Below are 13,003 nucleotides of genomic sequence, written 5' to 3'. Positions count from 1 at the left end.
ATGACAGCCTGCAGCATAATTATGTGAACTTGTTGTTGTTGTGTGTGTGTTTGTATCACAGGATAATGCTACTGCACACAAGCGTTGATAATTATGGATTCCAGCCATTCCTGGGCTTCACCTTGCACAACCTGAGCTGACTTCTGATAATGTGCTTCACACTTTTCTCTTCTGATGTTTCTCATTTTCTCCCTCAACCATAAACACATGGCTATCGTATCAGAATTCCATCTTCAGGCCACATTTATAGAACATATTCATGCAGCACACTATATGTTTCACTTGCCCAAAGATCACATCACCCCCTTAAACACACACACAAGCGCGCGCGCACACACACACACACACACACTTTACAAAGGACACTGTCGTCCTATTAGGCGGCTGCTGGTCGGGGTTATTTGATATGTATCAGTTGACTTGGCTGGCACCACATAATGAGCTTGTCAACGGAGATTGTCATCATCTCTTGATTATTCCATGGTACAAATCCTGTCAGTGATGAGCTACGATCTTCCCGCCATGAAGCATAGACAGGACTGAAGAAGAAAAAAGTGGCCCTCGGGCGGAGACGTGTATCAAGTGTATCAATAGTAAAGTATACAAATCTGCATACATACATACATACGTACATATTGTTTGAGTGTTAGGTCCAGAACTAAAACGTGTAATGGGTTCTAACTTTTTTAGATTTTTTTTCTCCAATTATTTAGATGCATGGAATGAAGTTTTTTTTTTTTATTCCCAAAAAACACAACTTCCTTGGCAGATGTCAAAAATCCCATATAAGATAAAACACAGAATCTGTGTGACTTATAAGATATGTTATTACTATATTATATTTGTAGGAGGTAGGCTATTTGACCTAAATTGTTCTCTCTGTTAAGCTTTAAGTTTTATGTTTAGAACTTAATCTCCCTTTAAAACAGAATTAGTGCTGCGGTAAAATCAACACTTTTAAATTGTGGAAACTCCGAGTAATCTTGACCTTGCACAGTGGGCTTGGCCTGACAAAATTGGGTGGGGTCCAGCACTGTGGAAGGGAAACACCAGAGTACCTGCTCCTACTTTCTTCCCGGGATATCAGAGTGAGCGGCCGGTGAGTGGTGACACTTGTTGCCCCTCCTCCTCCCGTCGCTCTCAATCCTGTATCTACTGTACCGCTGCAGACCAGAGACGGAGCTAATTCTGGCGGCTTCTGGACCGCTACGGACGGAGTGTGTGTGTGTAAGAGGGAGAGAGAGAGAGAGCGAGGGTGTGTGTGTGTGTGTGTGTGTGTTTATGTGTGCGCGCGCGCGAGAGAGAAAGTTTGAGTGTGTTAGTGTGGAAGAGCAGAGGAGGGAGAGGAATCGCATGAAACTACTGAACAGGTGAGTGCTCCATCTTTTCCTTCCGTCTTTACTAACATGACTCACGCGCGCACCTCATGAACTCTGGAAACACAAATCACGTTTGTGCACCAACTTTAATTACCGTGATATCTACGGGGGCAGTGAGTTCATGTTGCAATCTTATTCATATAAATATGATCCGTTTATAAGTCTAATGTTATTCTTTGCACTGTAACGAACCCCCCTGGACATTATAGTTTGGACTTAATTTACGCACTTTGTCTTGTTTTTAGGTTATGTTAGCGTGGTCTAATTTAACCTTTCTTAAGGATTTTTTGCTTGCCTTGTCGGAGCACTTTAAAAAATGCAACTTCAGTTAAGCAGCCTAAATGAGTTTAACACTTTGCAAGGCTATAGTAAATTTAAAGATACCCACAAACTTCCCTTGAAAATAATGTGGGAGTTTTCATTGGAAACACTGGTCATCATTTGGAAACAGCCTGCTGCCTTCATATTCTTGTACAGCTGTCCTGTCTTTATGAGCCCTTACCTGTATTGTTTTGAATTGTTGCTGGTGATGTATTTTTTGCATTATATATTTATTATCCGTTAACAGCAAATCATGCAACATGTGAGAGATTGACTCCAAAATAAATTTTGAATGCAAGTTTTATGTGGAAAGTTTTATTGGTGGTGCACACCTGAAACCAGACTTTAAGGTGTGCATTCAGCTGGATTCTGTGATGTCATCCAATATGGAGTTTACCCAAGTGCAAAGCACATACACAGACAGTGGACAAAGCAGTTAATCAGACAATGGGTTAAAACATGAGGTCATCTTTTGGCTAATTAAACATTTCAGGCCAAATCAAAAGAGAGGAGTTGCCCCGACATGTGGAGCGGAAACTTCAACCAAGGTTTACAGTTGAAAAGTTTTGTCAATGATGACTTGCCGTGTGTGTAGTTACTGTGTGGGCCTGCACTCTCAACCACACCAGTGGCTCGCCTAAGGCCTGGAAGCAGGGAGTCTGACACTGTTGCACACATTCCTCCAAGATTAACCAGCAGCAGGTTAATGGAGAGAACGGCTCAGATTTACAAACTGAAATTGTATGAATGAAAGTTTTTTTTTTTTTGGAAGGGAAAGGGAAGAACCATTGACAGTGTTTTGTTGTTTCTTTAACCCTTGTTCCCTCAAGCATAAATACCTACGGGAGTCACATGTCCTAAAGGGTGAGTGATAGCTATTCCTTAAAAAAGGAAGAATTTTTGTGACTTTTCTGTAAAGAAAGAAACCACTTGAGAGAAAGGCATATTCACATTTATTTCTTTTCAGCAGCTTGTCAGGGTATTTAGACATTTGTGTGTTTGCTGGTGCATGTTCCCATGGCCCTTGAAGGCTTAGTCTAACTTTAATCAGCTCAAGAACCTGGCCTCTCGCCCCGCTGTTGAGATCAACTCTAACCTGAAGGGTTAAGAGGATCCACGGGGCGCTCAGACCACAACTAACCATGTGGGAAAGAAAGAAGCCGGTTGGTGCCTGCTTTAAATTGAAGAATGATTTACCAAAATGTGGGTTTTAATGACATGCATAAAGAGTGTCCACTGTAAAGTAAATCAATTCTAGGTGATGCATTTTGTGCTTTTCCTGCCAATGTACAGACTGGTGCTGATTTCCAGCTGGAAGTATCATCTTTGTTGCCTGCTCAACAAAAATGGTAAAACTTCCTGATACCCGTATGACAGCAGATATGGATCATTTTTAACATATAAGTACCGATTCTGTGTTTGGCCCATTTTAAGGTCATGATATTGACCTACCATTACACCTGCCAAGCTCCAACATTAGCTATATTTTAAGCTAACTTTGGTCTCTTTATTTTCATGTTGAACATAAATAAACTCAAACCAGTGAACTCCTGGATTGTAGGAAAGCACATTTAAAGCTGACATAAGCTTTTTAAAAATGTAAGAATAAAGATGTTACATTACAAAACTACAGGTAAATATCAGCTGTTGCTTCTGAACCGTTAGCCGTGATAGAGACTCCTTCAGATTTGTTTAACTAGATTTGATTTAATGGTAAGGTCAAGGGTGATGAGTGCGTAGGTAGACCAATTAATATGTCAGGTATGATCGTGTGTTTTTGTGAGAAGAGACTTTGAAGTGTAATTGTGATGTGTGTGTGCCTCTGGGCTCGGTTAATCTTCAGATCAGGAGGCCTCAGGGACTTCTTACTGCTGTCGTCTGCCTTGTGCTCTGTCGCTGGGTCAGTGATATCTGAGCCTCTGTCAGGGCCTCTGCACACGCCTTATCATTTCCCCTGATATAAATCAACTCCCTGTTTGCAGCTTGATGACAAGACAGGCGGCATACACCTTATCCCTTTTTACGTCTTTTTCCTGTTTTAAACACTACATCATTACATTACTAACATCACATATTTTGTCATCTAAAAAGGGAAATGCAATTTCCTTGTTTACTTAGGAAGTTGTAAAGAATTCCCGTCTATCTTTTATAAAACAGGAAGTCTCTCAAAGCTTTGATTGCCCCTCTGCTTTTTTGATTCCTTATGACTGATTTATACTTCTGCATCAAATCAATGCTGCAGTGTACATTGTATGTTCACGTATCCCTGTACCTACTCGGACGTATGAAGTCTAGTGTGCACTTCCTTAAGAATGTATACGCACCAAAAAGACAGGCTACAAGACCTGACGTTGGTCTACATACAGTCATGGCTTGAACCTTATTAGGGAAGGGAAATATTTGTTCTTCGTATCGTGGACCTCTGTGTTGGGAGAATGCTAACGTGTCACCTGAGCTAACAATGCTATCAAGTTGTCGTTCCATCCATTCAAATAACGTAAATTCAATCTCCTTCAATGTCTTCACCTCTCTTCTTTGTCAAAATAACAATAGCTGCTGCTCAATATTTATCATCTCCAACTCAAAGATATTGGTTTTAAGTTGCCATGGTTTCCTGTAGAGCTGAAACGATTCCTCGAATAATTCGATTACAAAAATTCATCGAGGAATTTTCGCTGCCTCGAGGCTTCGTTAAGTTTTTTTTTGTTTTTTTTGCGTCATCAAAACTTTGGTATGAGTATAAAACACGTTTAATGTAGCTGCAGCTACCTGCTCCTCTCTCTTACACACAGACACTTCAGCGCTAACACGCACACGCGAGCGCGGCGCGCCCCTTTTAACTTTTAGTCAGCACACAGTTGATCCGTGATCCATACAACCCAGTCGGGAACACGTGATCCGGTCAAACGGTCGGCTGTTCTCCGTTCACTCTCTCCGTGTTTGCAGCTAACGTAACGATAGCAGCGTCCTCTCACAGTCTCTGTCATAGACACGTCTATGGTCTCTGTAGTCTGTGAGCGCGCTGAATGCACGCGCTGCAGGAGCAGACAGAGATACACTTCTAACAATATACAGGCTGATTATATAAATCTCTAATGTCTTCAAAGCTAAATCAAGACAGAACTTGTTTGTGGAATAATAATTTAGCAAATATATATTTAAAGTTTCTCAATTTCCTTATCTGACATAATGATTGATTCTGTGATTGATTCAACAGAACATAATGCTTTCTCAATGAAATGTACTGTAACAGATGTGTAGGCTACACAAAACACTATTTGCTATTTCAGCCATTAAAACGTGTTTGGCCTGTATTTTTAATTTACCTGCCGCCTTGACCAGTGAATCAGAAAGTGAATTTGGGACCCTGTCAGTAATATGGTGAGCATCATCAGCAGCTGTAGAGCAGAGGTGGTTGGCTGTAACAAGCAGGCGTTTCCATGGTAACTGCAAAGAAGCAGGTTTGTAGGGACAACCCAAGACGGGTTAAACCTTAATTAAGCAAAAGTATGATTTATTAGATTGCTCGATTAATCGACGGGATATTCGATAGAATACTCGATTACTAAAATATTCGATAGCTGCAGCTCTAGTTTCCTGTACAGGAACAAGCAGAGAACATGGCAGAACCAAAGAGGGGCAATATAGCTAGCATAAAAATCGCACTGCCAACTAGTGTCTGCAGGCGGAGTACTGCAGAGCTACGCTGATGCTGTAAAGCACAAGTGGTGCTCAAGAAGGCAGAGGCTACTTTGATTTAACACAGATCAGGCTTTAGTTTCTCAGCTACAGTAGATTCAAGGTCAAATTGTCCAAAACGACAAGATTTTGAAATCTGAGGCCAACCCTCCAATACTTGTCTGACAGCTGTAACAAGAACACCATTAGCACTGAGTAAAACAAATGTTACAAATGTTGCCTTAACTACTTTAAAATAACAGATTCTTGATTTTGTCATTGTTCTAATAAACCAATAAAAGAACATCAGTCACATCTGCTGCCTGCAGTCTGTCAGTGCTGTCATGTTCCCGTTGTTTCATTCTGCAGCATGTTGAAGGTTCGCCCGGAGAGGTCGACATCTTTAATTGTTTGACTACAGCTGTGAGATCAAATTATCTGTCTGGCTGAGAATGTATTACTCAGACCCCTTCGACTCTATGTTAACGTCAGCTATCCTTTTTGAACTTTCTTCTGGCTGTACCTACCTGAACTCAAACAGCAGCCGCAATTAGCGCCAATCTCAGAGTGCCTCAGGACCTCAAGACTCTACCACTCTGCCATTTGTGAGCATGCAACTTTAAAAGGACCTGTTCTTAATCTCTTCAGTTTACACTAACATCATTTGAGTGTCAGCAGTGACATAATGAATGTTGCAAACATCTTGAATACTTTGACGGGAAAAAATACGAGTTACATAAATAAAACTAGAGTTAGGGGACTTTAGTGCGATTCACCTTGTGCAGGAAAACAGCAGCGACTCAACTGAGACGGAGGTGTCTTTTTTTTTTTTTTTTACTTTGCAGAATGATGATTAGTGCAGTGATTTCTCACTCCCTGTTAGAGCAGGTAACAGTGCGATAATGGGCGTTTTGGAAATGCTGGTGTGTCAAACAGTAATTTGCTTCCTTTCTGGATACTGAACTTTCCAAAGTGTAATACCAAATATATATAAAGTATGATCTGTGAAGTGTCAAAACAGATGGCTACAGTTTAAATTTCTGATATTATCTCACTGTGTGTGTGTGTGTGTGCATGCGCATGCAATCAAAATCTTCTATTGGCCCCTTCCCAATGATGATTTACAAACTCACAGTTTCCGTGTTCATTCCCTCTTCTCACCTGCTGATTTCCTGACTTTCTAGTGCAAACATGAGTGAAGGGATTATGTGGTTGTCTCTATATTTAATCACTACAAAGGCTCCTCGCTGGCTGTCTGGTCATGCCCTCGCGTGAGCTTTTTGTTGGTGTCTTGAATGTGTTCGTCTGAGGGTAGTTAAACATTAATTTCTGTTATAAATCACTTTAGAACTCTAAACAGCTCTTTGTGGATTTCTGACAGCTTTTGGCTGAGTGTTGTTAGGGAGAAAATCAGAAACCATTGGGCAAAAATAATATGAGAAATTCTGTGCTGCATGTGCATAAAAAAGATACTTAATTTCTGTCATGGTATGATTTTATTATTTATGTCTTTATAGTTGTTCCGGGTCAAGCCTGACCAATGCAAGTTTTATTTGAGGACATATGTGTGAAAAGTAGACCACTTCTTTTGAAAGACACAAAACCAGCAGTCATCTGCTGAGGATGCTGCAGGCTTTATGATATGTCAGGGGTGTTACAGTATAAATTAAAACGGCGTCTAATGAAACATGATTGGGAAACCTCAGATTTCAAAGTTACAGGGAGCGGCTTTGGCTCAGTCGGTAGAGTTGGCCATTTCTCAACTGGAAGGTTGGGGGTTCAGTCCTCAGCTCCTGCAACATGTCCGATGTGTCCTTGGGCAAGACACATGTATGAATGGGATTAGTTACTTCTGATGGTTTATTTATTTACATACATATTTATATTTATTCACTTCACATAGCAGTCTCTGCCATTAGTGTGGGAATGGGTGTGACCTGCGGTGTAAAAGCGCTTTGAGTCAGAAGACTATAAGAGCTATACAAGCTCAAGTCCATTTACTATTAAACATTTACTGCTTCTGGTCTGTGTGCACAGGTGGTCTGGGAGGCTACAAAGGCTCTGCAGTATAAGGTATTGGGTGTACTTGATTTGAAGTCTTGGTCAATGTCTTTCTTTAATAGTAATCTTTTTAAGCTGAATGAATCACCTGAATAAATATTCAGACAGGATTAAGCATTAACTTCTCAGGTGATGAGTTGGCAGTATGCGTGCAGTAGCAGTTTATGAGTATGTTTTTAAAAACTGAACCTTTTTTGTTTTTTGACACTATGACTGAATTAAATCACCTTTTTTAAGACTTTGTGCTCTTGTGGTCTCTTTCTGTCAAGTCGAGTTGAAATTGAGTTTAATTAAAAAAATTAAAGTTTTTTTTTTTTAAAACATTATTCTTTGGACCCTTTGACTTCATTGATTAGACAGCTGAGGAGAGACAGGAAGTGTTGTGGAGAGGGTCGAGTAGCTGTGCGCCCCATTTGTATGTGTTTTCCAAGTTAAGCTAATGAACGATTGGTTTAAAATTAAAAAAAGGAAAGGATCAATATGGTGTCTAGCCTTGGGTGTAAGAATTTACAAAACATGTTAACTAAGGAAAAAATCCTGTCTGGCAGACCCAGTCTTGAAATGGTTGGTGATTTTAAAGTCATGTCAAATAAAGACATTATTTCTGTAGGTTGTGTTGATAACGTTGTATGGCAGCTTGTTTGACAGAGTTCTTGGGATGCATCACAAGAATAACATTGGAAACCTCAGGCCTATATAAAAACACATTTTCTCTCACTGTGCTGCAGGTAGCAGCAGCTGTATTTATAGTCACCTTTGCTTTTCATGTAGTAGAGATAAATCAGACTTGCTGTATGAGCTCATCTGTGTGATCGAATACCATTTCCATCCTCTTCTTGTTTGACAATACTTTAAAGACAATGACTCAAGCTTCATCACATTGGCATTGTCTTTGGTTGGGTCTGTCTAAAACCTGTTGTTTGATGTGTACACACAGTCAGGCTTATCGCGTTCAAGGATGTGGGAGTCTGGGATTGTTTGGACTGGTGTCTCAAGATTTCTTGGCTTTGTCAGACTGCTTAACAGAAGTTCTGATGGTGGGAATGAACTTACTGCAGGGCTCCTCTTATCTTATTGCTGTGGGTGTGTTTGCATCCAATCTTTGCCCAAAGTCTTAGGCCACATTCATGCAGGCTGAGAGGGAAGGACAGCTTGACTTTCCTCCTCTTGTATATTTCTTTGTTAACTCTGATTACACAAAAAAATTTTTGACGACCTAAATGGCTCAGTGTTTGTTAAATGGAGGATTAGAACAAAGATAACTTTCAATAAACAAATCAAAAACTGATTGAACTTTTCTCTTCAGGATTGTGACATTGCTTCTTTTTGAGATTGCTTCAAAGTTGTCTTAGAAGTCAAGTGCAGTCATTGAAGTTCCCGCAGTCAATGACGGTTTGAGAAATCCTTTTTACTTATGTTTTAAACATCTTATTTTCTGAGGCATTTACAGCAGTAGCTCCGGCAGCCTCCACTCTGATTTCTATGTGACAACACCCCCCCCCCCCACACCCCTTGCAGAGTTCAAAGGTTACATCACCAGAAAGCTGTGGATGTGAAAGCTGCTTTGTTCTCCCTGCAGTTTTGTATTATTTGTCTAGTCTGAATCACACACATGCATGCACTTAACCCCCACATGTCTGCAGCCCATGGTGCATGCAAAGGCAGTAAGACACATGTATACTCTCCTCGCTCTTTTCTCTCGTAATCCTGAGATTCAGTAACCTTTTGAATATTCTAAAAACTATTTATTCAAGATTTTCTTTTCATTAATGGCAAATAAATGTAAATCTGCGGCTAATTAGTAAAACAAGGAATTTGTTGGATTCAGAACAAATATCTCAATCAATTTCAATGAGTTCAGAAAGTGTCTGATTGGCTAAAGAAGAAAACCTTTATGATACCATTACAAAACTCTATGCAAATGTTACCCTGATACTAAAAGGGAGTTACACATGATTGTTTCTTCACTCCTCCAAAAAGTCTAAATGAAAAAGATCATAAAACTTGAGCAAGAATGACCATAAACCTCCATGACCCCATGTTCGATGCCTTAGTTGATTTGGCACCTCCCTACACTCGAAGGCTGAACAAAGTTTTTAGGTTTCACAAATACGGATTATCTTGAAAACTTACTAACTGCAATACCACAACTACATTCTTTTTTTTTTTTTTTTTTTTTTATAAAAGATTTCCCATCATGCCCCTGGTAGAAATTTACAACTACAACTTTTGAGCAGCAAACGGAAGAGGATGAGAAACTGTTGGGGTTGTAAAGAGACGATCCTTTTGTTTCACCATCATGGAGTGGAGAAGGAAATGAGGTAGACGGAAATGACTATGGCCTTAAAAATCTAGGATAATGATTTGATTTATATCGCTGGTGATAATCAGGGATGTCCCATGTTCAGGATGTTTTAGCTAACAGAAGATCTCATTTGGAGGAACAGGACTGTCGAGGGCTGCCTGCTGTCTTCTCAATGCGTTTTCAGCATATGGTAGTTTTCATTGTTATTGCAGAGGAAGGTGGGGTTGGTTCAAATTAGGACTGTCATCTTGCTGCTCTGTCTAAATGTTTGAGTTACTTTGGCCAAGTGGACAGTGGCGGTACTGCACTCAAGCGCTTTGGTCTAGTTAAACCCAGACGGTGAATATCTCTCTCCGTCCCTGACAGTGTCACCTCTTTATCCTTCCTCATTTGTTTTCTTGTAGGTTTTCTTCTACCTCCATCCTGCTTTCTTCTGTCTTTCTTCTAACTTCTCTCTCTCTCTCTCTCTGGCCGCCTCTCTGCCTCTCTCACCGCTCACTTTCCCCCAGTGTCCAGAAGAAAGGGGTGGTGCATTCCAAAAGCCTGGAGACCATTCCCCTCTTTCAGCCAGTGGCCCACAGAGTGACAGAGGAATTAGAATAAGAATAGCTGTCCATTCACCCCGGTGCCCCAGTGACGAGCCGGAGGGAGTGAGAGAGGGCGAAGTGGAGGGAGGAGAGGAATGAAGTGGGGGGTCCCCGTACACATGCAGCGTTCCCATTGGCGGGTGGCGTTCCCTCTGTTTTTACATCGCTGCCGTCAGTAGTGCTTTCAAGTTTGTTTTAACATATTCTGGCGCACATACACTCCTCACATGTGCATGCACGCGTAAACGTACACATCGGGGTCCAGGGCCTGCACACGTGCACACACGGATGCAGGAACCCACACACATATGCACATGCTGTGATTTGGAGTGAACAAACGTGACCACGCAGTGCAGAGGAGAGAGAGGTGACCTGTGGCTGTGTGAGTATGAATCTATGATCGTCATTTTAACGGATGACCTGAATGACTGAGAACATGTTCACTTATGTGTAACATCAGCTTTTGTTATTTTGACGACCTGCTGTTTCTGGTGAATTAGATGTTCGTTTTAAATGTGACCTGCTGCTGTCATCACCTCTGTGGGGTGACTCTTTTAACTGTCAGGCTGTTAAAATGAAGTTATTCTTAAAGAAGGAGCTGGTGGCTCTGGAGTCCCTAAGCAAACGGCTTGTGGAGTTGTAAACTTTATGACAGTAGAAGTGTTTGATTATTAGCATTGTTCATCTTCAAATATCTACGTTGTTTGCAGATCTTGTTTTGTGAAAGGAAGGTTGTTTCTCTTGTGATATTCCTCCTGTATGGATGGACCTGTTTCTTCATATTTGAAGCTGCTCAGTTGCAAAGAACCTTCATTATTCTTAACACTCCTCTTTACCAGGCCCTCTGTGATAGACATGCTGTGTCCCTAAAAGACAGATAGATAGATGGATAGATAGATGCTTTATTGGTCCCAAGGGAAATTCAAGGACAAATAAGAGAGATGAAAAATACACTGTTCAGTTTTGCTCATCCTTTTAGTAGAAGTTTGTGTATAACATGGTATAGCAGGTGCCCATGTTTGGGTTTAAATGTTTCTTTATGTGGCTGTCAAAGTTCTAATCACTTGAACATGCAGCTACATCACCATGGATCTGATCAACTTCTGATTGAGTTTTCCAGCTTTGCTTACAACAGTTTTCTTTATCTCCTAGTTTTGCTCATTCTTCCTTTGCTTCCTCTCAAACAAGCGCTGCTATCTCAAGAGTTTTATCTCACAGTTGGTTGATTAGCATCTTTTTTGCCCCGTTGAAATGTATTTAAGCTGCAACAATTAAGAATTGTGCTTTGAACAACGCGGATGCCGATGGAAACAGTGATTAGAGCAGGATTGTGATAGCAGAAATAAATGAGAAATTAACTGTTTTGAAGCTTTCTTTTCGTTGGTTCATATAGCAAAGGTCGTTTTTTAAAGGGTTACCTTACCTACAAAAAACTTTCATATGAAGCGAAGGGAGAATGTTGCTTTAGCTTTTAGACACGTTTTTAGATTGTTTTGCAAGGTAAGCAGATGAAATTGAATTTTTTATTCATTAATAATATTAATAATCATTAATTGTTGTCCTTCCTTTCACCATCCACGGCAATGATGAGTTTGTAATATGTTGTTTTTTCTATTTTATGTCATGACTGTAAGCACAGCATGCAGAATGGTTCTGTATGCGTGTATAATATGAGCTTGAGCAACAAGTAAAACAGATTAAGTTGTAAAGTGTTAAAGCCACCGACAGCGTTCATTCAAGCTCAATATAGAATTCGTATTTCAGTGTCTTGAAAACAGGAGCCTCATTGTAATGGCTGCAGCCAGCAGCTTAATACTGATGTAAATCCATTGAACTGTGATACACTGTGGGTGTGAGATGTCGTGGGGTCCCTCCTCTGTGTTTCCGCCTTCATCAGTGTGAGCCTCGGGCCACGTGGAGCTCTTTTTAGCCAAGCTGAGTGTGAAAAATGCTATCCAACTGAGACCTTCTTTGGATCGCAAACCTTGAATTGTGAGAAAGGTTAAGCTACTTGAAAATGAAGAAATCTCCTTTTCCATTTGTGGTGATGATGAGGCACTTCTCCCTCTGACATCAGTGCCTTATTTATGCTGCAACAGCCTCAAGCCTCAACCCTGTCACCTCATCTTAAAGTGAAGATTGTGACACAGTTCATACTGTTTCTCTGTTATTGTGTGTTCACACACGGCCCTGAATGTTTTTTCATTTACTTTGTCACACACTCAAATACTTTGTTTTCTTTTGTTACAGCCACAGAAACCACCTGGTTTCCTAGTGTCCAGGCATCCTGCTGTCCATCATGGCCGTGTGTTTGTCCCTCCTCATGCTGGGTGAGTACAAGACATCAATGCGTTTGTTCTTTTTCTCACTGAGGGTTTTTTCTCTTCTAATTAACTGAACCACGTGAACATGACACTTTGGTTTTGTTCTTGTTGGAGTGAATTGATGTGGTTTGATTTTGAAGTGTAATCAAAGATAATCATTGAATATTGTTGTGTAAAAAAAAAGTATATATATATATATATATATATATATATATATATATATATATACATCAGCTTAGCTGCAATTAGAACAATCTGCTGATAATGTTGAAATAATGGGTGTAATGAAGCAGGATCATTTGGCATCAACATGTATATGCAGGGACTTTCCCTGATCCCTCAGCAAGT

General features: G+C 40.4%; 1 protein-coding gene across 3 annotated transcripts in view; it reads left to right on the top strand.

Moving 5' to 3' along the window:
- The window catches only part of lamb2l (laminin, beta 2-like), a 67,158-nt gene that overhangs the window by 17,137 nt on the left and 37,018 nt on the right, over positions 1-13,003 (top strand). Inside the window, exons 1-2 of one of the 3 annotated variants that reach the window (XM_079359059.1) lie at positions 1,270-1,370; positions 12,582-12,661. In XM_079359059.1, coding sequence (XP_079215185.1) covers positions 12,631-12,661 — 31 coding nt within the window. In that variant the 5' untranslated portion in view covers positions 1,270-1,370; positions 12,582-12,630. Of the gene's footprint in view, positions 1-1,269; positions 1,371-10,488; positions 10,714-12,581; positions 12,662-13,003 lie in introns of those variants that run through there. The other 2 variants (XM_079359061.1, XM_079359060.1) reach the window with 2 other exon arrangements.

Source organism: Symphodus melops, assembly GCF_947650265.1.
Source record: "Symphodus melops genome assembly, chromosome: 13".
Taxonomy (NCBI): domain Eukaryota; kingdom Metazoa; phylum Chordata; class Actinopteri; order Labriformes; family Labridae; genus Symphodus; species Symphodus melops.
The sequence above is the reverse complement of the archived record's forward strand: the minus strand, read 5'-3'. Positions and strand labels throughout refer to the sequence as shown.